At 46.3% G+C, this 27,660-nt stretch overlaps 1 protein-coding gene across 1 annotated transcript; it reads right to left on the bottom strand.

Annotated features, from left to right (window-relative positions):
• Positions 1-610: 610 nt before the first annotated feature.
• LOC125300223 (cadherin-11) lies at positions 611-27,172 on the bottom strand. Its single transcript, XM_048251954.1, has 14 exons — positions 27,046-27,172; positions 21,017-22,127; positions 15,092-15,386; positions 14,482-14,601; positions 14,053-14,220; positions 11,082-11,263; positions 8,876-9,132; positions 8,083-8,219; positions 6,790-6,911; positions 5,874-5,991; positions 5,086-5,454; positions 4,325-4,529; positions 3,092-3,491; positions 611-2,888 (listed from the first exon to the last, which is right to left on the bottom strand). The coding sequence occupies exons 2-14, from the start codon at positions 21,839-21,841 to the stop codon at positions 1,995-1,997; spliced, it is 4,092 nt and encodes a 1,363-aa protein (XP_048107911.1). The 5' UTR covers positions 21,842-22,127; positions 27,046-27,172; the 3' UTR covers positions 611-1,994.
• Positions 27,173-27,660: the final 488 nt, after the last annotated feature.

The following is a 27,660-nucleotide window of genomic DNA, read 5'->3' as shown; positions in this document are numbered from 1 at the left end:
TGTTTTTTGTAGAAAGTGCGAATTCAAAGTAATATGTTATTATTTAACGGCCCAGCCTTATTAGCTTTAAAGCAAATTATAATGTGAATTTCCTCTTATCCATGCTAGTATGATTTGTCCACTTAAAATAAAAGGTCTCTTATGATGGTGCAGGAAGACGTAAGTGAGAATTTAAGTGAGCTACATGTTTAAATTGGTCCCCACCCACAGCAGTGTAAATTGAAGCATTTCTGTATGTTTTTGGCAAAATCAGGCAGCCATCAGTGAAGACAGCCCACATAGGCAGTGACCTGTAACACCAACAGTATATTGAAATCCCTATTAAATAGGAGCTTACAGTGATTGAACTGCTATCTGTTTTCAGTTAATTAAAATAGGATTCCAGTAAAGAGATTCAGATTGTGGCTGACTGTATCCTGACCTCTACATTCCTTGATCACACTTGATTGTTAATACACTGTGAAAGGCTATTTCCTGACGCGTAACGACAAATAAATCCACTTTTGCAGTCCTTGATCACTGTTGAATGTTGAATACATTATGAAAGGCTATCTTCCTGACACTTTCTGACAAAAAAATCCACAGAGACAATTCTGAGACATCTCATTAATTTGTTACAGAAGATGAGAAATTTTATTTTGCCTTGAAGGTACTGACAGAGGAATGGTCTTAGATTGGATTACAACATCGGGAATAATGGCATCAGATCCAGCAATGATGGATATAAAAAGATGCAATGGTCACAGCTTATTGATTGTAAATAGATAGTTTTGCCCACTGGATGGATAAGCTTAACTGTAGCCAAAGAAGTCATGTCTCTCAGCACACCCTCTAGACTACTAATGCTTTACAGTTCAACAGCAAACTGGAGTTTTGTTTGACAATGGTCTTCATTCAGTTTCCCCTGGCCCACAAAGAAAAAGATCAAATCCATTCTGCAACATGGCATAAGCCTGTATATTTGTTTCAGTTGGTTCAAATTCTACACATAATCTGGCAATCTAAAGACAGCAACCGATACACTTCTTCCACACCATTTCCCCTCTCTCCTGCACAATTATCACAATGTCATCATTGCGTTTAAAAGATTAGTATTTACATATACACAGTACACAGTCCATATCAGAGTTTACAATAGGAAAACACAGGTGCTCTTACTACAAAATGGTCATCTTCTTGGAGGGGGTCACATTTGCATAGTGTGTCATCAATTTGACTACTGTATGAACAATTATAAGTGCCATATCTACATGCCAACTCTCGGGTGGGTCTCTTACTGAAAGCACCAGTCTGATCCTCTGTACTGAGCGATTATTAGCACAGCACAAGAAAGAGGACTGTTACCAGCGCACATTCTCCTTGCCAATATTTTGGTCACCCATGCACGAAATAGCGAGCGCGACTGCATCTGATGTGTGATTTCGAATTCGATTGTCACCGATTTAGAGCGTCATTGAGTCATCTCAGCCAGTGCGCACTCTCTCGACTTGCTCGGGGAGAGAGAATACTCTTATTAATACATCAATATTAATATGGCAGATATCCTGCATTTTTAATGAGGCCTATTTTCCAATGCAACTTGCTGGGCTCTGAAATCAATATTTCAGAAATGAGATGTCTCATAACTTTGGCTTTGAGTGCTAAAGTAAATTATTCACATTGCTGTTACAGGAGAGGTCTAGAAGTGACTGAACCTGTAACTTGTATGGTGTGTGTACCCTAACTTCTAGTGTGTGGGGGGTGTTGCACTTGCATACCTTTCTGTGCTTGTTAAAGTCTAAAATATTCCCTTGGTCTTCAGTTGTGCACGCAAGTTTTCAAAACTCTTATTGCCTTTGGAAGAACTTCACCTCAGTGCACTGTTACCTTAAATCTTTCCCCCCCTTTCTTTTTTCTCTCTCCCACCCTCTCTCCCTCTCTTCCTCCCTCCATCTCACACACTCGCTCGCTTGCTTCACACTCTCTTTCATTTTATCCGCTTTTCTTCCTTGCCTTTAAAGTTCTATCCCCTCACCTTGATCGTCTTCCATTTGCACCCCTGTGACTGTCTGCTCCACCTTTGGTTTGTCATTAAGTCCCTTTCCCTCCGGATCTTCCGTTTCGTCTTTCTCAGATGCCTCCTCTTTCACCTCTCCGTTTTCCCTCCCTTTTTTCGCCTCCTCCTTTTCTTGTTCCCTCTCTTTGTAAATGGACACCAGCCTGTCGAACTTTGGCCCCCACTCCTCTATGCTGCCGGCGGACTCCAGCTCCCTGTCTCCCTCGCTCTCTAAAGAGCTCAGGGAGCCTGCTTGCGAGCCGCTTCCCTCCAGGCCATACGTCTGCACCGAATCGTAGGGTGGCTGTAATGGGTCAAAGGTTACCTGAGCCAAGCGATGCTGAAGGAAATCTCCCATCCTATTGGTCAAATCCGAGCTAGTGTTGGCGCCACCCCTGGCGGCAGCCATGCCCCTTCCCAAGCCCCACCCTTCTCCGTACCCTAACATGCCTCCAGGGAACGGCACCATTACCTGCGGGGCATAGTCCCTCCCCCCTACAGCAAACACGCTCAGCATGCCCACTTTCTCTGAGTATGTCGGAGTGCTCGTGGCGGGGATCCCTGCCCCTCTATACAGGGTTCCCTCCATTGTTCGATGTGGCTTCTCGAGCTGGACAGAGTTCTGGGTGACGTTGGTGTGGATGATATTGTCCGTGTATTTGTCAGAGCCCGTGGCCTTTGAGGACGACTCGTCGGTGGCCGTTGGCGGCACCGGTGGCAGCAGAGTGCTGGACGTGGTCGTGTCTATGCACTGGGGAGAGGCCTCCGGCTGGCTCAGGGAGGAAGTGCTGTTGTTCTCTATGCAAGAACCGTTCTGGCTGGAGCTCGTAAGAATAAGAGTTTGATCCGAGAGCTGAAAGCAAGCAAAGGAAAGTTGTTAATCACCAAGGGTATGCAGAAGAAAGATATTCAGAATGTAAACGCAAGGATTTAAGTGAAAGACAGCAGAAATGAACATTATAAGATGAACTGTCTTATTAGAGAAGTACTGCATAGGTTTGAATACAGTAACGTATACCTTCACATGCAGTTTGCGTAAATCAGCTTCCCACCCACCTGATCCTGGTGAATTATCTGGCTATCAGAGGTGGCTTCACTTCCTCCTTCACTCTCTTTGAGATTGCTGTCGGTGGACCCCTCCGCCGCCTTGTGTTCTGACCCATCCATGCTACTAGGACCCGCTGGTCTGATGCAGATGGAACCAGGATCTATCAGGCCGTAGTTCCCCTGGGTCTGGATGACCAGTGTTTGATCAGTCCGGTTGCTAGCGAGACCGTAAGGCAACTTGGCCAAGTCGAGGCCTGTGTTGAACGGCCCCATGTTGTTCTTCATGACGGGCAAGGTGTGGATGCTGTAGCAGAAGCGGCCGTACATCGGGGCCGACCCCGGACGCCGAGGGTCCATGCCTGTGTTCTGGCTCCAACTGTAGGTTCTGTCCAGGTTGTGCTGGGAGTACCTGTGGGCCAGAGGCAGGCACACAGCTCAGAATCGGACTCCCATCCATTATTCTGGATGAAACATTTGCTTGGCACACACACGCACCAATATCTCAGGAGACATTGCTTCTGTCATTGCACTCAGATGTTCTTCTTGTTCCCTGACAGTATTGGTTTTAGGGTGTACGACAAAAACTGAGAAGCGTGCTTGTCGTCTATTGTGTCCCTCTGGTAAACACTTCAGTTTGGATCAATTGAACACAGATGAGTGCAGTCAGCCTTAATAGGGAAGCTCAGTTCATTTCCATTTTAATGAATGTGTTCTGCTCCATAATAGAGGAGGTAATTGTGTTTGGAAGCAGGGATTCGAGAGAATAAATAACAGTAGAATGGAAGTAATGCAAGAGTGAAAACAGGGGAAATGTATGACGTGAAAATGAGAGGGGGTTGTTGTAATTTATTTGTTTGCAGCACAGGTACATGGCCAGGGGTTAAAGTAACATGTGATGACAGGAAGGGGTGAGCTGACTTAGTTCCCCAGAGGAATGTTTTTTCATTTCATCATTGCTCTCTTTCTCTCTCTCTACCTCTCTGTGTCCCTCTCTTTTTTCCTCATTCTATGTTTTCCCTCCCTCTTTTCCTGTAACTCACATTCTGTCTTTCTTTCTCTCCATTTTTCATCCCCCCTCTCCCTCTTATTTCTCTCCCCTCTCTCTCTCTCACTCTCTCTTTCCTCTCTCTCCTCATTGCCTTTCTTTCTCCCCCCTCTCTCTCTTTCCTCCAATCCCTCTGGAATAAAAAAAAACCCATAATAATTAAAAAAAAAACCCTCAGCAGTTTTTTTTTTTCACTTATGTTCCTGCTATCCAGGAGCCGGTGGCCCTTGAGCACGCTGTGGGGAGCGCTCTTCAGCGCCAGGATGTCGAAGGCGGCCGTGTCGGCCTCCCCTCCCCCCTCGTCGTCGTAGGTGATTATGTTCTCGTGAATCTCGTCCTCCTCGGTGGTCGAGAGGACGTCCCTCTTCTGCCGGCGCAGGGACAAGGCAAGAGCTGCCACCACTGGGGGATGGGGGGAGGGGGGTGGATGCACACAATCACAGGGGGGACATGGTAATGTGATACACAACTGTAAATCATACCTATATAAAAACATGAATTGTAATGCACCTTTCGATTATGCATGTACCCTGTGGAGTCGTAAAATAATGATTGAGCTGCTCATATTGTGTTCATATTTTTCTGGTGAGCATGACATATGAGAACACAATACAAAATGGAGAGGAGGGGTGTGTGTGTGTGGGGGCGGGGGGGGGGGGGGTTGCAGGGCGACATGGGAACAGAGAGCTGACTTCACAAACAGACCCCCGAAACAGAAATGTGAAGTGGCACTCATTCTGCAGCCAAGAAATCACTCAGAGGACTCTCGACAACCAGACATGAGGGCAAAGGCAGGGGGCAAAGAGAGCCATGACACAAACACAGCTACAAAAACAAACCCATTGAAAGGGTTGCCAAACTGCCAGACTGAAAACCTGCCGGTGAACCTGTTGGTGAAAAACAAAAACAAAATGACACAAACAAACAAACAAACAAGAGCAAATCCGCACAAACTCACCAAGGAGCGTGGAGGCACAACCCAGGATGGCCAACATGGCGGCCGAGCTGAAACCCAGCAGCGGCGAGGTGGACGGGATGGGCAGGCACACGGTCTGTCGCTCCCACTCGGCGGCGGCGGCCGGCACTGGCGGCCTGGGCTTCTCGCCACTCCTGGCATGCCGCTTCCTCTCCTCCACCCACATGCCACCACTCAGGCACGGGCACACCACCACCGTCACCGTGGACGTGCTGCTCAGGTCGGACATCCCGTCCTGCGTGACCACGGGGACCATCAGGGTGTGCAAGGAGGAGGACGAAGAGGAGGAGGATGAGGAGGAGCTGAAGCGGGGCTTTAGGGCGGTCAGGAGCACCAGATTGGCTACAGGACCTGAGGGAGGGGAGGGAAGAGGGGAAGAGGGGGGTGGGGATACAGGTTGGGACAGGTGAGCGAAAAGGGAAAAGTCATATCACAGCAACAGAAGCACTAGCTGAGTGGTTGATGCGGCGTGTGCGTGTGTGTGTGTGTGTGTGTGTGTGTGTGGGGGTGTGTGGGGGGGGGGGGTGTACAGTACAAACAGGGCCCCGAGGTTTGGAGACATGAATAATAGAAGGGAAAAACGAAAGAGAAGCGAGTGCGTCTATGGATGAAGAAGAGATCTCACAAATAATTTACCGCGCCTTCAGAGTGGGGATGGAAGGAACAGGTGGAGGTGAGGAGAGAGATGGCAGAGACACAAAGAGAGACGGGGAGAGGTGGCGGAGGGGGGGCAGGTAGGGGGGAGAGGGAGAAAGAGAAAAAGAGCCCACCTCCCCTCTCTCTGATGCTGAAGTTGAGAGCCGTGCTGGATCCAGAGGGAATGCTGAAGTGCACTGGTGAGTCACTACCGCCTTGGTCTTTATCTACGGCGTGCAGCACCTGCACTACCTGAGACACGCAACACACACGATCACACACACACACACACGCATGTACACCAACACACGTACACACACACTCTCTCTCACACACACACACACACACACACGCATGCAAACCAACAAACATATACGCACACACATACATATACACATATATGAATGCACACACATACCACAGATACATACACATATACGCACACACATACATATACACATATATGAATGCACACATACCACAGATACATACATACGCATAATATGTGCATATTATGCACACACACACACACTCACACACACAAAACATAAAACACAAACACACACAAAGACATATAGGTGGGAGGACAGCAGCAGAATCAGTCAGAGTAAAACATCACGGCGGTGACATGCATTCACCAGCGCAGCGCCCGCTCCTTCCCCATCAGCTTTGGCAGCGGCAGCGGTGCTGAGATAACAAACGGTGCCAGAGAGGGAGAGAGACAGAGGAGAGAGAGAGAGAGAGAGAGAGAGAGAGAGAGAGAGAGAGAGAGAGAGAGGGAGGACAGTCTGACAGGCTGTGAACAAGCAGCGTGTCAGGCCCAGACGTGCCGTCGCAGTCAAACGGCACTGAACCGCTAAAGAAGCTGCTGATCTGAAATCATTAAGACGGCACCCCGGTGGGCTGCAAGTGTCAGCTTCACTTGTCCATCTTTCTGGAGAAGAGTGGGAGGTTTAGACAGAAAGAGACAGAGAGAGATAAAAAGAGAGAGAGAGAGAGAGAGAGAGAGAGAAGAGAGAAAGGGAGAAGGGAGGGGAGTGAGAGACTTACCTGTCCAGGGCTGCTGGAGTCACACACTGCTGCAGAGTACTGCCTGTCCAACTCGGGGGCGTTGTCATTCAGGTCCAGTGTCTCGATGGCGACACCGACTCGGGTCACCTGGCTGGGGTTGTCTGAAACGGAGTGTTGCCGTTACACTGGCAGACCCTGTGACAGACTCTTACAACTAACACACATTCTTGTGTGGCGGATGTCACAACAACACTGTCATATAAGCTGGATGCTGATCATTGATGTACACTCAACATGATCTCGATGGCAAATTGTTAATGCACTGTAGTTCCTACGTCTGAAATATAGACCCAACCAGTTTTGTATATTTAATGAGGAAAACATAAAATCAATAGAAGGCAGAATCCGTTACACACCACACTGCCCAAATCAATCTGTTTTCCACCGAGGTCCCACTGGATGCTGGGCAAAACAGTCTGCAATATGTATGAGATGAACATCTGTCATCATAAACGGACGACTATTAATAGCAATATAACTTTATGCGATAAACTGCAGGGTAAGGTGAATAATCCTATGTCCACTTATACCAAAACTAATGTTTACCGTCCTGTAACAATCTCATCAGATGAAAGCTCAGACTACTTGATGGTAGCAGTTCTCAGGTCTTCTTTTCATCCCCAACGTTACTAGTCCTGACTGAGCACATGGCAAATATCAGCCTAAATGGGGACTGATGCTATTTGGGGAATTCACTCAATACTTTTAAGGAGGTGGGTGGAGGCCTTGCAAAGGAGTACAACAACACGGACACAGCGAGTTCAATGCTAAACTGTTTAGTTGAGCACTGCCTGTGAGACCGCAACTCAAAGTATCTTTGGGCTGGGAATTTCCAATGTATAAAATATGGAGAAAAGAAAGTATCACCCGAGTGTCTTTTTTGCACAGTGGCACAACTTTGTTGAATACATGAATACAGAGAGGTCACTTAATCATGCTTGCCAAGTTCCGCGGCTTAACCGTTTTTCAAAATTTCCCCCCATTCAGGATGGAGCACCGAACGACCGTACAATAAACAAGGATAACAAAATCAAAACAAAAAAACCAAAAGGCATCAGGGACCCTGCTCATGAAAGAACAAAAAGCAAATCCCTGACTAAGGAAACATAGTTCTCTTTTGTCATTTGCACTTTAATTGGCTAAAGGGGAAATGTGGTGGGGAAAACACCCACACACAAAACTGTCAACAACAAAAAAAGGTTAATTTGGGGAAATGTTATTAGCATTATGGAAATGGCCCTACAGCCTGTGTGAGGTATACTGGCTAGCTACCTCTCTGTGTTGCTATGACGGTGATGTTGTGCCAGTGTTCTCTCTCCCTATCCAGCTCCATCGTCGTGGTGATGAGGCCATGGTCCGGGGCGATGCGGAATAGGGCCTCAGGGTCAGACTCGGGGTCAATGGAATACCTAAGAGGTGGGAACGAAATTGGAAAATCAAGGAGAAAGGTCACTAGAGTTCAAATGCATTTCGCAGCACCGTGTTGCACATCATATTGTTTGCGTGCCGGATATCTATGTGCAAGCGCGTGTATTTCTTTGTGCTTGTATGCTTCTGTGTGTGAGAGAGTTTACAAGGTGTTTGTAAGGTGTACTTGAAAATGTCTTGCACAGTGTAAGCATGGGTATATGGGTGTGTGTGACACACTACTGTGTATAACAGTGCTACTGTCTATAACAGTGTACAGTATGTGTGCTCAATAATTACTGCGACTATAACATGTTGTGTATGCATATTTGTACTCTAAATGATGTATAATGCATGTGCATATGTCAGGTCACATATTCATCTATATGCAGTATACGTCAGTGTAAGTACTGTGGTGTTTGTGCCTGATGGCGTGTGTGGGGGCACACATGTGTATGTGTGTGTGTGTGTGTGTGTGTGTGTGTGCGTGTATGTGTATGCATATTTGTATGTGTGTGTGTGAATGTGTGTGTGTGTGTGTGTGTGTGTGTGTATGAATGTGTGTCTGTGTATGTGCGTGTATGTGTGTGTGTAATATGTGTACGTGTATTTGTGTGTGTGTGGGTGTGTATGTGTGTGTATTGGGTCAGGAACGTGCCTGATGTTGCTGCTCTGGCCCGTGTCTGGGTCCACAGCAGCCACGCGGCCCACGGCGCAAGCCGGGGGGCAGTTCTCCGTCACGTCCAGCCGGTAGCGCGAACGCGAGAAGCGTGGCGGCTCATCTGCATTCAGCACGGTCACCTGGACGATGGCGCGGTCCTTGAAGGGGCCCTTCCGCAGGAAGCGAGCATCGACCGTGGGGTTCTGGACCTCTACCGTGAGAGAGTACGAGCTGCGCCTCTCATAATCCACTGCCTACAACACACACATCAACATGTACCACAGACGTACAGATTTCACAACAACACCAGACTGTTTATATACATCGTATAAAACAGACGCATTAATGGTGAATGTTGTGAATCTTCTACCTATTTTGTGTAAGTTTATATATGTATATGTATACGATTTCAGATGCAAAAGCCTCTAAATGCCACCTCCATAAAAAATGAGATAACGATTGTGAGTGAATGCTCTCCACACATAGTATACATTAATCAAATAATTTAGCTCCAAAACTCGCCAAATACCACTCTCTTCCTGGTCTGAAATATTAATTTGTAATCAAAAACATATAGGAGCCTGATCAAGAATGCTCATTTAAAAGAAAAGTGGTCAGACGGATTTAGAGGGTTTCGTTTCTGAGCTCTCCTCTCTCTGCTGATTTTGCATTTATAGTACATAGTATACAGCATATATATATGTGCGCGTGTGTACATGTATGTGTCTGTATCTCACTATATGTTACTTTCAACGTCAGCATGAGTACATATCTGTCATGTTGCAGGGATGGTAAGATAATATATTCCCAATGCACCCAAGCTCAAAAATGAAGTAAAAGTTACAGATCATTACTTCAGAGATCATGGGCAAGTGTCTTTGAATTTCCATTGCCTTAGCAGAGCTAACAGACAACAGAGTGGCTCTAATGTAAGTAAGAGCAACACTTAGGTTTCAAAGAAAACAAAGAACCTGGGTAGAGAAGGGTGAAAAAAGCACATTTGGGAGAACTGAGAGAATTACTTGTATCATTTCAGAAGCACGTCAGTGATGGTAGCGGTGGCAACAGCAGCAGCAGCAGCAGTAGGTACAGCAGAGGGGAGGGGGGGGGGGTACCGCATTTCCAAAAAGAGGGATGAAAGGCTTTGCCATCAATACAAGGAGTACATGTTAATCAAAATCTCCTTTGCGCTGCCTCTCTCTTCCAGCCTGGTGCATTACTGCTGGCCGTCCTCGCCTTTCTTCTCCCTCCACTTTCACGGCTTCTCTCTGCTGTCACATCGCTCGAGTCAGTTTTTTTTTTTCTCGTTCTCTCCCAAACTCTCATATTTGTTGCCTGTTATCAATAACTTCTTTTGTTTTTTTGACATTGTCTTGATTTGCTGTTTGTATTTCTGTTATTGTCTCCATCTGTCATTTCAACAGACATTCAAAACACACACACATTAAATATGCATACCTTTGAACACTGCAGTAAAGACAGACTGCCACAGAACCACTGTCTTTGTAAGTACTTATCAGGGCAGAAAATAGCTTACTTCTCATTTTACGCTTTAGTTATTTCAATTCAACTAAGAGCTTCACATGAATTTGCCAAGTTCTTTTTATGCACATTTTATGCGTTGTATGTCTGCTCATAAGGATTCACCACTGGCCTCCAAGAGAGACAGGTTGAGTTTTGTTTTGGGCGTCAAAATTGCTCCAATGTGTTTGGTGGCAGGATATCAGCTTAACATTTCAATTAGGTGTGGAGTTGTATGAGCTATTTAATCTCCTCCTCCCTCGCCTGCCCCTTTACTCCTCTCCTCTCCCCTCCGCTACCCTCTCCCTCCTTCTGAAGAATATCAATAGCCATCTACAGAACAGTGCTCCTTATTTTTGACATTGCGAGTCATACCTTTCAAAAGCCTTTCATACCAACAGACAGACGCATAGGATGCATACATATGCACATGTATTGTCCACACACACACACACACACACACACATGCACACACACACAAACAAAAACACACACATGCTATCATCCCACTTTAATTTAATTTTCCACACATATGCACACAAGCACGCAGACAGGCAGACAGACAGACAGACAGACAAATAGACACACACACACACACACACACACGCACACGCACACGCACATGCGCGCGCGCACACACACACACACAAACAGATTCCTGTTTCATTACCCTGCTGCCCACCTTGTTTAGTATGATGACAGCCTCTTGGTTTAGTCCACTGATGTTAAACGTGTCCCCTCCATCGCCATCCACAATGGAATATTCCAGCTTGGCATTCTCCTCCAGATCAGCATCTGTCGCTGAGAGATGGCCGACCTCCACCCCTGGCATGGCCAGCTCTGACACCGAGAATGACCACACACCTTATAACACAACAGAGTGCAGAAGGGTGGAGGTGGGGAGAGCGAGAGAGGGAGAGGCAGAGGGAAGAAAAGATGAAAAGAAAAACAAAGGGAAACAGTGAGCCAGGCAGGTAAAAGGTGAGCACAAGAAAAGATGAAAGAGCTTTGGCCCTACACCTGAGAAGCTGCACGTGGCCTAGTGTGTGTGTGTGTGTGTGTGTGTGTGTGTGTGTGTGTGTGTGAAAGATTCACTCATGTGTTAGCATCCCAGTTTATGTCACAAACACGGACCCTTGATCATTAGTGCGTAGACTGAGCTGGAGGCAGCAGGGGGGGGGCGGATGCTGGTTGGTTTGATTTACCCAGGGCAATCTTGTCAACTAATAAGTCACGACCTTCATTAATGCAGTACAGAAGAGGGAGATATAAAGGCTAATAAAAGTCCATTGCACTCTGGGAATACAATATGGCTGGAAGAGCTGTATATTAACAGTGCATACAACAACAGAGAGAGCGAGAGCGAGAGAGAGAGAGAGAGAGAAAGATGGGCTGTGAGAGGAGGAAGAAAGATAGTAAAACCAGAGTGAGTGCGACAGTCAGAGATTGAAAGAGGAGGGGAACGCGTGAGCGAGAATGAGAGATAGAGCAAGGGAGGGGGCAACAGGGAAAGAGAGAGAGAGAGAGACAGACAGAGAGAGATGTATTGTATGTCTTGAAGCGTTATTTTCTGCAGAGATTTTTTTCGCTGTCTACTGAAGCAGAAAGCGCTGAACTTTAGATGAAATATTAATAGAATGGATTAGAGACTCCCTAGTATGGGAAGAGACTGATATTATCCGTCTCTGTTTTTTTTCAGTGGGGGGGGGAAGACGCCTGACTGACATTCAGACGGAGAGACCTGGCAATTAGTCAACACTCATTACCCTCTTCATAATCATCGCCTGTGCCACCCTCGTCGCTGCAGTCACCATCACCATCACCATCATCATCATCCTAGTCATCATCATGAGAGCTATCACTTTGATCTCGGAGATAAAAAAAAAACACACAGCGAGCGAGACGAAAAACGAAGCAGATAACATCCGTCATTCGGCTAATTACTTTGAGCAGTGTGGGACGCTGGAAGAGAGAGTAGTGTTCACGGGGAGACGACGTCCAAAGAGGACTTTTCTCCACCACGGGAGGGTGCAGTCATCAGGAGTGATGTATAGTTTCAATTAATGAGCTGAAATGAGGGCTCCTATTAGAGTTAGGCCCTCTGATAACCCCTGCGGTCATGCATGCTGGCGATCGAATCATTACGAAATCTTTTCAGGAACTGGACAAACTGATTACACACACAAACACACACATATACACACACACCCATGCACACACACATACACACACGCACACATACACACACACAGACACACACACACACCACACTCACGCATACAAACACACACACACTCATCCACTCAACACCCAGTATGCTTTTAGCACTTTGGGGGAGAGGCTCGGTCCAGGCTCGGGAGAGGCAGAGGACAGCTGTATGTGGGTCACTGAGCAGGGTTCACGTCCGCAAGACTCTTGATCCATAAGAAATAGGCAAGTTGGAGTGTCTGTGTTTGTGTGTGTGTGTGTGTGAGTGTGTGTATGCGCCTGTGTGTGACGGGGAGTGTGTGTGTGGGGGTTGGTACTCGTGATATGGCTTCCAGCAGGGCAGAAACTGACACCTGCTATGACACCAGGCTGAGGAGATGACAGCGCGCTCCACACGAGCCCGCGATGCATGAGCGACGCCTGGGCCGTGCTCACAGATCACACGCACGGGGACATCCCTCACATGTGTGCCTCCATGTCTTACATCCCCCCAACATGCGATGCCATTTACTGCATATGGACATCCAAACGGTGCCTCGGGGCGATAATTTCCACTCAGGGATCCTGACTTTTTGCTTGAAGGGCCTGGCGACATGACTGCATCAATATTGAATGTGTGTTTCTTGTTAGCACTTCCTGGATACATGCTGGTGGTAATGGCTGACTAAGCTGTTCCCTTTCATTTACTGTTACAGAAGCCTGTGTGGGCTCGTGCTCCCGTTTGCACACTCATGCTCATTCATAGTCACATGAAAAGGCAATCTACCAAAAAATGCTGTCATTCCAAGAAGGGGCTAATTGGAGTTTCTTGGGGTTTTTTATGTTTGTTGTTTCCCTGACGCTCTTTCCGTTGCAGTGAGTGTGTGTATGTGTGTGTGTGTGTGTATATGTGTGTGTGCGGTGTACCCATGTGATGCTAGACAAAGCCACAGCTTTCTTGTCACAGCCCAGGGATGAATACGCTGATTAGTATAGCAGCCTCGAAATGTACGCATAATGAGGCAGCCTGGAGAATGCTAACTGCGCAACAATAATGAAGCACTGTTCCCGTTTGTAGTAAAATAAATGCTTAATTTCATACAACTCCGGACTCTTTGGAGAGTCCCCTCGGAGAGATGGAATAATGCATTCACACAATGACACTTCGGGAAAGGAGTGAAAGAGAGAGAAAGAGAGAGAGAGACAGAGAGACAGAGAGAGAGAGAGAGGAGAGAGAGAGAGAGTGCTCTCTTTGACAAAGTACATGGGGGAAAATAGGCAGTGGAACCGAGGGAGTCCATTACCAAAGGTTACATCATGCTGATACGGAGACACACAGCAGCCTCGCAAACACAAATAATGCGCGCGCGAGAGAGAGATGACGAAAAAACTGGCACAAAGGAGAAGCCATTTTGACGTTTTAACGTGAGGCAGGTGCAACAGTCCCCCCGGAAGAGGACACTCACTGTGAGCGAAGCGCGGAGGGTTGTCGTTGACATCGCTCAGATAGACGGTAACGGTGGTGGTGCCCGTCAAGCCCCCCTGGTGGCCCCCCATGTCTCGGGCCTGGAGGACGACGTTATACTGGTCCTGCGTCTCCCTGTCCATCTCCGGCACAGCGGTGCGGATGATACCTGCAGAGCCAGACGAGGAGGATGAGGAGGATAAAAACGGAAGAGAAAAACCTCTTTCACCAACTCTTACTGTGATCTTCTAAAAGCGCTGTGAATATCCGGCGAAAAAGAAGCAGTGGGGGATGTGACAGCCTCATCCATCTGTGTCAGTTTTATCAATTGGTACAGAAATCAACGTGCCGACGTGCGTCTAAAGTTGTGTTCGCTGTGCTGTACACGTGGATATTTTTGTCAGGGGAGAAACAGGAACAGGAGGCCCACCTGTCTGCGGATCCACTGAGAAATACTCGTGGCCGTGAACGAGAGTGTACACCAGCTTAGCGCTGTTCCCATACGTAGGGTCATCTGCATCTGTTGCTGTCACCTGGATTACAGATGTGCCTGTGAGACAGAGAGAGAGAGATATGTAAGGGATAATGGACGATGCGGTTCATGAGCTTTCAAAGAGGAAATACAGCCACAACGCTGGGCTAGAGAGATGGATAGATATACGCATGAAAGGAAATAAAAAAGACAATAAGATCATAGATGGATGTGGTTGATACAGATAATTCATGCCATAAAGCCATTGCAATGCTTGTGATTTGTTTTTAATGAAAACTGACTTGGTAAACATTTTAGACATAATTAGGGTGGGTTTCTGGTATGTTCTTTGCAATGCTGCAATGATTAATGAAGTAGTTGTCAACTATTGAATTAATTACCAATAATTTGAGAATCAATTAATAAAGAAATAGAGTTCTGCCTCCAGCTTTCTTTACTCTCCAATGACAGTAAACTCAACATGTTGTGTGGCATGCTGACAAAATGAATAGACCAAACAACTAATTAGTTGCAGCCCTGGCTCGCTGTAATAGGAGGGCAGCCGTACCGATGTTGGCCATCTCCGGTACAGTAGCACTGTATGGCCCATCCAGAAACAAGGGCGGGTTGTCATTGATGTCCTGCACACGGATGATGAACTGCGAGGATGGCTCCAGGGCACGTCCAGTCTGATGGTCAGTCGCCGTGGCGATGAGACGATACTGGTCCTTCTCCTCGCGATCCAGGGGCTTTGTGACATGAATGTTGCCCGTCCGCCCATCAATCACAAACACAGACCCGGCCCCTTCCCCTTTCAGAGTATACTTTGTGCTGCCATCACCTTTGTCCACACTTGAGTGAAGCTTTGGAAAAGAGACAGCAGGGGAGAAAAAGAGAAACGAGAGAGTGAGAAAGACAGAAAGGAAAATGAACAGAGTAGGCATCACCGAATCGATCCCCTCAATTAGGAGCGCCAGACAAAATCGAACAATCTATAAACCCTAAATAATAGTGGACTAAACCTTGGGGCTTCGCAAAAGTGCTGGAGAAACTTTAAAGGGACACCAGGCAAGCCTGATGCTTTTTCTCTACGAAACTCCCCCTCGCTCGGTCTGAAGCTCTTTTCCTTTTCTTTGCGTCTTCTGTCAATGGTTTTCGCTGCTTCTTCGCAGGCTCTGCCATTATACACATGTTTGCAACAATCTCTAGCGTTTCGTTAGCCTCCCTCTGTGCTGTAAACTGATCCTGCTTCGGTCGGCGGGTAGGATACACCGAACTTGCAAGTGGGATATTCTTCCTACAGGCTGTAGGGGCGGGCGAGAGAGCCTTCATTCGCCCCGTAATGAGTCATTTAACCATATACCGACTTACGAAGATGATTAATTAACACGAAAACGTTGCCTGGTGTCCCTTTAATTTGAGCATTTAATGCACTCAAACGAACAGAGCGGAAAGTTCTGGAAACTTTTCAGCTTTGAGACGTGCTGTCCATCCGGTCCAGCCCACAGTGAAATGCACCAGGTGTGTGGAGACCAACTGGGACCTCCGTGAGTGATGAGGCATGGCGCTAATTAACTCACTGGACCAGGCCGGCCACTAGGGGATTGTTTGGAACATGAACACACAAATGTAGAGAATCACCCTGAAACACTCAGGTGTGGCATTATGTACACAGAACACACACAGGACACAAACACAAACCCCACACACGTGCACATGAACAAACACACACACACACATGCATGGACACACATACACACATGCTCATGTGCACACTCTCACACACAGAGAAAAACACACGTGTGGGTGGCACATGGAATTGAAATCACATACACACACATTCTGACAGCCTGCACATCCATCTGTGTATCTCTCCAACTCTCTTTCTTTCCCTCTCTCTCTGTCCCTCTCTCTAACTCTCCTCTTTCTTTCTTTCTTTCTTTCTTTTCTTTCTCTCTCTCTCGCTCTCCTCTCTTTACCTCATCTGTTTGCCTCCATGTTTTTGCTCTCCATCTGCCTGCATCTATCTTTTCCCCTCTCAGTTAGTCTGTGTCTCCGTCTGTCCGGAAGATTCCACTCCTCATTCTCTCCAGGAGACTTGCCATCGCTCTCCCCCTCCTACCCTAATGTAGCGCTTGGCTCCATCTTTGTGGCAGTCTCTCTACCTCTGTCGTATATGTGTCAGACAGTCCACTCCACTAACATCCTCTCCTCTTTCTTCTCCCCCTCCTCCATCCTCCCATCCTTCCTTCCTTTCTTTCTTCCTTCCCTTGCTTTGCTAGCATGGGAGGCTGCTGCATGTTGGGGGAATTAAGATCTTGCTGCTGAGCTGGGTCAGGCTAAAAGCCCACGGACAGGGAGAGAAAGCTGAGAAGATTACACAGCCCTCAGCCTCAGCTCACTCTCTCTCTCTCTCTCTCTCTCCAAGCTGAGAATCTCAACTCCTCTCACCCACAGCCACACATGCACATAGACACACATACGCACACACAAAAACACACACACACACACACAACACAACACAACACACGCACACGCACACACATGCACAAAGCCACATACACACACCCACACATTCACACAGACTGACACACTCACACAGACACACACACTGACACTCACATGCACACATTCACACTGACACACATGCAATATTCCTCTCTCATGCACTCTCTATCAGTCTCACACACACACACACACACACACACACACACACACACACACACACACACACACACACACACACACACACACACACACACACACACACAACCTCCCTTTGTTTCTTTCTCTCATGCACGCATGTGCACGCGCACACACACACACACACACACATTCACAGACAGACAGACAAACACACAAACGCACATAGACAGACACACGCACACACACTCGCACACACACACACACACTGAACCCCCCTGAGACTGACTCATGCGCTGCACTGCAGACCTCCCCAAAAAAAAAAAAAGTGGAGACATAAGCAGTCCATCCAGCCGGCGCCCGAAGCCCTGTTCGCAGTAACGGAAGATGGCATTTCTGAAATTTGACTGAGTAGTGCGGTCTTCCTGCATCTCCTGTCCTCTCCAGTGGCTCTCTCTTTCTCTTCCCCCTCTCTCCACGCTTTATGGCCACCTGGCTATCTCGGGCGCACAACAATCTCAGCATCACAGGCTCCACACACACACACACACACACACACACACACACACACACACACACACACACACACACACACACACACACACACACACTGTAATGTGACAGCACGTATATTTAGATCAATGGATTAGCTGGATAAAAAAATCTCTTCATTTACATGCATCAAACTGTTTAGCAGGCTATATGCAGGGGGGTGGGGGATAAATGGAGTATTAGACAGTGGAAGCTACATGTGGTATTTGCAGATGCTGTCACCAGGCTTGGCACTCGGCAATGTGTGTGCAAGTGTGTGTGCATGTGTATCTCTCTCTCTCTTTATCCCTCTCTCTCTTTCTCTGTGCATGTGTCTCTGTGTAAGTGTTTGTGTCTGTTTGTTTCTCTCTCTCTCTCTCACTCTCTCTCTGAACAACGGCAGAGGAGATGAGGATGGCTGATGAGGAGTATGGTCATATTTGACTTATGCTAAATAAATCAATAAATTAATCATTTAATCTCCAACTACAAGAATAATATGACTAATAACACAAGTTCTGATACTAATCGAGTAGTAGCCTAACAATAATAATTATTATAATGATAAAAATTATTCTAGTATCTTTATGATGTTGCTTAAATAATTAATTGAAATATAAATTATTACAGGAAAAAACTACATCAGGAGGGAAAGGCTTTAGGTAACAGACAGGTGGGAAGATGCTATTTTTATTCTCCCCAACCTCACCTTGCATTCACTTAAGACACTGGGGGGCCCCCGATTCAGCTTCCCAGCGCAGTTCAAGGTGAAATGCCCATGCATGTTTCATTCTCTTAATGTTCTCGCCTCTTTAAAAAGAGCCATTTGCCGCTCCAAACGGAGGATATGCAGCACCTTCAAAGCCAAGGGGTCACAGTGAAGACCATTTCAGTGAGGTTCCATGGCTCGAAGGATTCACATGACTGATCTCAGGATAGGGCTAAGATGACCTAGCTTTGAGTCAGGGAGAGAACACTTTGCTGCCAGATTCCCTGAGAGAGACACACAGCAACTCTATACCCTTGTGTGTGCGTTTGTGTGTGTATGTGTGTGTGTGTGTGTGTGTGTGTGTGTGTGTGTGTGCTGTGTAGGTATGGAGGCGACCACTGAAGCTCTCTGTGGCCCTATGCGTCCGCATTAAAACTGTGAGTCACAGTGTGTATCATGGCCCTCCAGTCATCATGTGTTTGTCCCGCTTGCTTGTGCATATTTTCCCAGCCAATCCCAGGTGGTGAGACGTCATCATGTTCTTGCAGCCTTTTCTGCCCTTCGTGTGTTCATGGTCTGCGGAAGAAGTCACTGTAGCAGCCAGCCTGAGAGCCCCTTTGCATGATGCGTGGGAGTTAGCCAAACGTGTCAGCGTGCATGCTAATTTGTTAAGGCTAGCTGGATCTGGCAGGATGGGGGGTGGGGGGAAGGAGGGCTGGTTAGCCCACTGAAAGACTCAGGCGCGCCAGTTTACAGTGGGGAGGAATCACTCAGACATGGCCAAAGAGAACAAAATGCTAAAAAACGCTAACTCAGGATGCTAGGGAGATAAACACATGCCTAGTAGATACACTTGCTCAGTATATCCCTACTGATCCCTCACCCTGCTTATCCTGTCTGTGTCTTGCTAAGAGTTTTCCTTTCACTGCCAGCCCAAAACACACCTTGGGATGCCTTGTTTCTTCTGCCCCGGGGATTTGTGGTAGAATAAAGTGATGACTTAACTCCTGTAACCCCTTCGATTTTCCCATCACCGCGGTCCATAACTCCCTGCCTCCACTCCACTTTCTGCTCAATTTTTCAAACCAGCCTTCCCCCCGTCTCTCAGCCCCTGCCTCGACCTCTCGCAGTCCAACCTGCTCTCTGTGTGCTTACAGTTTCTTCACATTTGCCTTGAGTCCTCAACAGTCTCCTCAGAACGTTCTCTGTTTTGCTCATCCTCCACATTCTCTGTCATCTGTTATGCTTTTCTGTCTCTCCTCTCCCACTCTTTCTCTCTCCTTCCATCTCTCTTTCACTCTCTCTCTCTCTCCCTCCCTCTGTTTCTCTCTCTCTTAGTTTCTCTAATTGCTCACTCAGTCCTGCTGTGCATCAGCCCATACGGTAAAATATTTTCACTGTGGGGATGAAATTAATCCAGTCCATATGAACAAAACAGAAAAGGGAAAAAAATGTTAGAAATTATCTCTGATGAAGTTCCCAGCAGGCTACTCCCACTCCTCCTCTTCTTTTTCTCTTTCCAAACCAAACCAAAATGCCCTCCCCCTCCCCACCTCCGTCCTTCTCTCTCTCTCTCTCTCTCTCCCTAAGTCATCTTCACACTTTCATTTGCAGTGTTATTTTCATCTTCGGTCTGTGCATATCTCCCCTTTGGTTTCCCACTACTGGGGATTCTCCGCTCAACTCATTCAACAGACTCTACTTTTATCCGGCCTCTGAAAGCCCCCGCATCCCTGCAATACCCCCCTCCTCCAACCCCTCCAAGCATGTTGATATATCAAGTTAAGCCCACTCTCAGATCACAGCTCAATAAAACGATCCTAAGCAATCTGTGTGATACAAGGCTGTTACGAGGCCCTGACATCACCGCTCTGATGAGCAAAGTGCTTGGGAGAGCCGTGAAATCTCTGGACAAACAATGAATAAATAAATAAATAAATAAATAAATAAATAAACAAACACAAAAACGCAAGCTATTTCCCCCCACCTGTATCTTCACACAATGCCAAACGGGAACAAACAAACAGGCATAAATCTCAGCCTACTGGATGAGTCCCCCGTAACGATATGTAGGCATACAGTCCGACAGCCAGGAAGAAGAATTTAAAATTTATAAGGCATTCACAACGCTGGTAAGATTCCAAACAGCTTAAAATACAGTAGGCTGCTCCACTGACTTGGCAGGAGTCCAAGCCACAATTGCAGCTAATACGATCCATCAACAGAGCTTGTTTCTCATCTGTGTACAAGTTGCTTATGGGTATCCACAAGGCATGTAATTGGATACACTGCCATGCCATATCTACATATAAATCAGTTTATTTTTATCCCTTGCCATACACTGAGTTTAGTGGCATAGTGGGACCAAACTAATCAAATAGCCACGATTTGCTTGTTATTACATTTTTGAAATACAACTCATTTTCCACTTCCCCTGAGAGCTTCCCGCGGAAGTCCTGAAAATGAGTTTACGCACTTCGATTATGAAGTCATAAAATATTACCACTGCTTTTTCGCTGAAACTTTTACACCTCCCCCAACTCGAATAACACACTCCATCACGTTTACTGCCATGCAACCAGACAGCAGGAAAGACACAGTGGGTCTTACCCGCCCAATCAGCACTGGCTCCGGCCCGCTGTACTCCTCAATCACGAAGAACTGGTTCCAGATCCAGCTCCTTCGGCCTCGCGACCGGGGTTGCCCCTGGCCACTTCCTTCGCCCGTTCCCTCAAAGACCATGCCCCATCCACTGTGGCCGCTGTCTGTGGGCGAGGGGCCCACCCAAGGGCCGACGGTCTCCTCGCCATCATTCCCACCCACCTCGGGCCGCAGCCGGAGAACATGGCTGCCTGTTGCCGTGGCATCTCCGTGCGCCCCGGTATCCGAGAGGATTTGGGGTGTTGCAAGGACATCATCGGCTAATCCACTTTGACTTGCTGATGTATTATAACCCAGCGTGCCTCCCGAGGCCCCTTCCACCGTGGCGGGGGACGCTGGGGTGTCTCTGATTTGAAGGACGGCGCCTGGAGGTCTCTCTGATTGGGTCGGACGCGGGCTCCCGTTTGATGTTTCATTGTGAGGTGCGGAGTGTGCACGGGCAGGGGATCCCAGAGAGCTGTCCGCGCTGCCTGACAAAAGCTTAGCTCGCGCCTCAATTTCACAGGCCCTTGACTCCACTTCCACCCCGGGGCCGCGACTGGTCGAGTCTTTCAGATGTGCCGAGAAGTTTTCATTTTGTGCGGCGCCTAAACCTCTTAGTTCGGCCCGAGTTTCCAGTCGCTCAGCCTCATTCAATGGCGGCTGCTGCGGCACGCGAGAGAGGGAGCGCTTGCTCGCGGCTGGGAGCACTGAGCCGGCGCCCCCGACCTCCGAACACATAAACAGGCCAACAAGAAGCAGCCGAAACAGCAGCAGCGCCGCTGGGGAGGTCATAGTACAAGGCTGTCTCACTTATCCAGCAGGATGGCTACAGGTGATGCAATCAGGCGGCGCCGGGTGATGACTGGCTGACTCCCTCTTTCATCCTCGCTCCCGCGTCTCTTTCCTGCCGCTGTTGCTCTCTTCCTGGGATCTCATCCTAATTCCCTCACACAGCCCATGGATCATTAAGGTTTGATGGTACCTCACCTCCCTTCTTTGGATTTCCTCTATTTTCTCACCCATAAACGTTCATACGGTGCACATAAGCTGAGGGACTCCCATAGTTTTCAGTAGAACCCTGAAAGGAGAGATAATTGGATGACATGATTAGAGTAATCAGCTTTGTCTTTAATTAGGTGAGGAAGTAGAGCTTATGAAGACAGTCAAAAAAAGATGTAATTTCATGGTACACTAATTAGAGTCTACGGACTGTTGTTAATATTTAATGTTGTTTTTTTGTGTAATCATGATCAAGTGTACCAGGCATTTTTGAATTTGCCCTCAGGATAAAAGGAATCTACCAGTAGATATGAATGGGAAGGTTTGGTCTCATTTCTGTTAACAGTCACATATAAGTAAGTAGCCTTTAATAACTTATTCATTACAGTGTACTCGCACATGTAATAAGTAATAGGTCTACAATACTTATTACAGTGTACTTGCATAAATACTAGTATACATATAATTACATTTACCAACCCAAACACCGACTCAATGGCAAATTGTATAATGATAATTTCATAAATAGCATGAATGTGGTCATGTTTTGCCTGTGGTACTTTTCATGTTGAATGTAGTCCAATAAGGCATAGTTGTACAAGCTGTTTTATACAGAAAAAAAAAAAATTAAAAGCCCCCCCCCCCCCCATCTCATTCACGTTAGAGATCAATAGCACAGAATATTAGTTGCCACTGTAATCTCCTTAGTGAAGTATGAAATTATATAAAAAAAAGGCAAAAACAAATAAAGGCTTTTCACGCCAGTACAACATTAATTCCTTTAAGAATACTAATGCACTCTATTGTTATGCATGGCTGGCACAAACAGCTGTTTTCTTAACAACCTTGATGCAGTCATAAATGATTAAATGCTGGTGATATGTGATTGTTTATTCCATGGCAAATTGCAATTAGACTACATTAAAAATACATATTGACCATGAGATGCGCTCGTGTCAAGCACCATACAATGAATATTTGATACAAAGTCTCTGAACCTGAAATGGACACACCATTTAAGTCCTGCAGATTTAAGGAAATTGTGCGTTGGATAAAAGGTACAGCACATGCAGTTAAAAGGCCTTTACATTATTTTTCTGAAGTGGCAGTCGTTCTGTAGTACAGAATGATTAGGAATAAATGAGGTTAGACTGGGCAATAGATCTACAAGATGAGAGAAGACCATGACCCAGCACTTGGGTTGAAGAGGTTCTCTCTTTAGAGAATTCACTGTTGTGCAGCACTTCAAAGGGGTCAAATACTCTCTCTCCATCAGCCTATATAGGGAGGAATGTGCCCTCCAGAAAAATGGCCTGTTTCCCATTTACTACAACGCAGAGGTAAGAGGGGATCTCCCTAGGGTTGATTAATTGGACCCATAAATGCTTTAATTAATTTCTACCCTTCTCGCCCAAAAGTTTAACGATCAGAGGTTCGTTAGCAGTAGAGTCATGTCTGAGCCATCGATCTTTGAAGCCTGATGCGATGAGAGCTGTCGCCAACTTAACGAGACTGAAAATGTACAATTATAATTCATCCCTTATCCCCTGCCCATCTCGCCCTTCCACTCATCACTCTCTCTCTCTCACACACTCGTTTTTGTCCTGGCCCTTTCTCTACCCCTTTTTGAGAGGTGTACAGGGTCACCTGCCCCAGATTTAAGGGACAGTCAGAGACTTATTTGAAACAATTCAGCTTTTATTTACTAATTAATGTTTTTATTAATCTCTTTGACCTAGAGGAGACACAATGTACGTATAGAGAGGAGAGTGACTGAGGGAAAGACTCGGAACATCCAACGGCGACCAATGTACGCGTGCTTTCAAGACGTTCACTAAATATAGTAACGCTAAAAAGCTTCATTAATGATAACAATCCAAGTGGTCAGTTCTCTGTCGGCCATTAGACTTTCTAATCCTTTTTCTTTGTTCTGCTGCCTCTCACTCCAGATAACAGCAAGAGGGGGTTTCTTTGACAAGGATTATGTGAGTCTAGACTAAACTGATGGTTTTTAAATGGGTCTCTTAAAAGTTAATATTGATATTTTTACCCTTGGAATATTATGACACTATTAGGGGCATTGAGGGTATAGTACAAGAACAGACAGAGATACACATCACAAATCAATCAAGAAATCAATAATTGACCAGCCGCCATTTCTTTATCAGTAATAATGCTCTGTAATTACCCATTTGGAGTAAGTGAGAGAGGGATGGAAAGACAGGAGAAAGGGAGAGTGACAGAGAGGGCGAAAGAGAGGGAGAGATTGCTTTGTTTATTGCAATGCTTGCCTTTGATACAACAATCATTTACGCGGAACACAACTGCAACTCACAAGTCATTACTGTTTCTGTCTCATGTTAAACTTCCTTCCAGATACATTATAACAAACCCTTAATGGATTCCAACTACCGCACTTGTATGCTCACACAAATATCCTGTACCTCCATGCATATGATTCATAATTGATTTACTTTCTCTGATCTGAACATCTACAGACAATTAAAACAGCCTCAGTTTTAGAACAGAATCCGTTAATTAGAAGACAAACGAAGTGAGCTTCAGTCTTATGCAGATCCACCGGTGTACTCATCTGTGCCTAACTGATCCATACTGGGGTATTTACCAAAGGGATGTGAAACGATACAAACTTCCATTTATTTTCATAATTTGTCCTACTTCTTTTTTTCCAAAACTTCGCCTGGGAACAAAGAAAACATTTGGAGCGTTTGATCATGAGACATTTTGTTTACTTTGTTGCCCGATCTCCCCTTTCACTCTGCAATTCGCCTGCTACTCATCTCCCTGCTCTTTTCAGCAGGGAGACAACTGTGAAGGAAAAGGATAATGCTGTCTTCTCCACAGCACTTAAGCTCACATTAACACCATCTCATCAATATTAAAACAAATGCCCCTCTCCCCCATCTCTCCCCCTCACAAACCATGTTCTCAGTTTCTTCTCATCTTTACCCCATTTCATCTCTTTTTCTCCCTCTGATGCTCTCAAGCACCCCCCCCCCCCCCCCCTCTCTATTTCTCTGCCTCCATGGCACATACACGCTTCTTTTTCTCCTCAGCTCGGCACGTGTGTGCTTCAAGTTGGGTTTGGGGTCTATCATGTAGTGTGGTTGAAAAGAGGGCCCTGGCCTCACATGTGCATCATACTGATGAGACGTGCAGTCCGGGAGAGGTGGAGGTGGGTAGGAAGAGAGGGAAGCAAAGGGAATACAAGAGTGATAAATGACGACATGCCATTGAGAACGTGTGTCTGTGTGTGTGTGAGAGAGAGAGAGATGGAGGCAGAGTTTATGTGTGTGTGTGTGTTGTGTGTGAGTGTGTGTGTGTGTGAGAGAGAGAGAGGCAGACAGACAGACAGACAGAGAGAGAGTGTAGGTGGGTGAGAAAGGGATTGGGAGACTGTGTGTGTATATGTGTGTGTGTGTGTGTGTGCACGTCTGCCTGCGTGTGTGTGTGAGAGACAAATAAATAGCAAAACAATGAGAGATGAGTTTGTGCGAGAAGAAGGACTGAGAGAACACGAGAGCGAGAAGAGAGGCGATGCGATGTGAGAGATGGTGTCGGTGATTCACGAGTGCCAGCTCAGAGAAGGATGATGAGTGGCCGCACACTTCCAAATGGCAAATCGTTGTTTCAAACGAGATGCTCTTAAAAATAGCCCACTTTTGCATGCCAGACATCTCAAGTGTGGTCAGACAGCAATGGGAACAGAACAACTGAGGGAGAATAGGGTGCCCATCCATTTAATACATTCTCAATAGGTATTTACAATCTGTCATTATGCATTCTATACAGACACTTAATTCAATCTTAGTCACACCGAAGGGCATTTACTCAATATGCCTAAAAGTCCATTATCTCCTTGACATGCTCCATCAATATCTGTAGGGGAGAGCCATCAGTCTTGTTTAGTTATCACTGAAATCATTATTTTAATGGGTTAACATCAGTTTCATTTAAAGCTGTTTAACCATAGGCTATATATGAATGTCACACTATTTCTGTGAAACAGAACAAGAAGATTAAATAGGCCAGTCATTATAAAAAAAAAAAACATTTTACCCTCTTATGCTTGGTCACACACACACATACACACACACACACACACCAAAATACGCTTTAAAGCTGTTCATTAACATAACATAGACACATTGCCTTCAGCCCACACTACAGCCTCGTCATGTCAGTGAACGCAGTGCGCGCGGTGACCCATCTGACTCGAGCGTTAATGTGATTTATACACATGGACTAACTGTAATAACTAAAGCTTGGCAATGTGCTCTGCTGGCAAAACGATGCCGCACGCTTAACTTTCAGTGAATCTCGTGCACATCCGTATGAGACCCGCGCGGGCTGCAGGTGAGCGCAGTACGCGTTCTCATGGAACCCGGTAACCGGTGCGCCGAGGCATTTTACCATCACGTTGGCACCATCTGTCAGAGCTTTTTGTGCGGTTCAGCCAACTGGAACATCTACAAATTGTTCTCTCTTGATGAATCAGTTGGATGGCCAAGAGAGGATTTTTATGTCTCTATTTTCGTTTCGGGAATTACATTAAATATATCCAGCAAACAATCTTGAGAGCAGCTGTTCCGATCCCAAAGGCAAAATTCTCACCACATGACCGTTCTATCTTGAATAAGCTCTAGCCCTCTGCAAACCCTCGACGTTTATATAGAAAAGCAACAAACCTAATGTTTATGAGACAAATGCGATACCACTAAAAGACCCAAAGGATAACCGAAATGGGCTATTCAATAACAGCAATTTACTGTTTTATTTACTGTTTTATGCGCATCGCGTGCAATTATGCTTGACAAGAATTTACTCTCGACTCTCGTCGAAGAAACAATGTGGTCTAAGTTTGAAGGCTGTGGCGACACAACGACTCAAAATAAAACCAATAATTAACCAGCAGACTGAGCTAGTATTTTTTTGTAAATAGCACATATTACTGACATGCTTAGAGGCTACCTTACCCTATGTTGACTATCTTGCGCTCCTCCGGTGTTTATCCTACTCTTGGTTTGAGGTCGACGAGATCCAAAATGCGAGTGAATTGACTGTCGTCTCTCTCTCGCTCACCCTCTCTCAAACACACACGCGCACAGACACACGCACTCCCCCCCCCCTTCCTTGCATGCATAGCACTTCTTACCCCTTGCCCTTTCACAATTGCCTTTTACTATGATGCTACGACCAAAAGAATTACCCCAATTCCTTTCGCAATCAGTAGACCAAAGCACTGTATTTTTTTGTCTCTGGGCTTGTCGAATTCTGGTTGAGTTACTGATACCACTTAATTTGTAGAGCGTGTTCCACTAACACGACAGGGACTTGGAAGAGTCCTCCATGTCTAATAAGTGAGGGAGGCAGAGGCGGTATTACTGCAAGGCACACGCATGCAACGTCAACCAAAGGAAATTAGTTTTACAGTGGTGTTACAGGATTTGTTTCTTGTCCCTCCTTAAGCCACCCAAGTTTTAGCACGTGTGCTTCCATGGAAGCTCATATTTATTAGGTGTGTCCTAGTTTGCAGTTCAGTATCTTTCAATCTCACTTCCCCTCCCTCTGTCTCTATTCTTTCTCCTGGC

Source organism: Alosa alosa, chromosome 9, assembly GCF_017589495.1.
Source record: "Alosa alosa isolate M-15738 ecotype Scorff River chromosome 9, AALO_Geno_1.1, whole genome shotgun sequence".
In the NCBI taxonomy this organism is placed as follows: Eukaryota; Metazoa; Chordata; class Actinopteri; order Clupeiformes; family Clupeidae; genus Alosa; species Alosa alosa.
The sequence above is the reverse complement of the archived record's forward strand: the minus strand, read 5'-3'. Positions and strand labels throughout refer to the sequence as shown.

Excerpts from the sequence above, each read along its gene's own strand:
- LOC125300223 (XM_048251954.1), bottom strand. The coding sequence starts at position 21,841 with ATGACCTCCCCAGCGGCGCTGCTGCTGTTTCGGCTGCTTCTTGTTGGC. Across the intron at positions 6,912-8,082 it reads CGTCATAGCAACACAGAGAG|ACAACCCCAGCCAGGTGACC; the intron begins GTAGCTAGCCAG and ends ACTCCGTTTCAG. Across the intron at positions 5,455-5,873 it reads CAGCATCAGAGAGAGGGGAG|GTCCTGTAGCCAATCTGGTG; the intron begins GTGGGCTCTTTT and ends CCCCTCCCTCAG.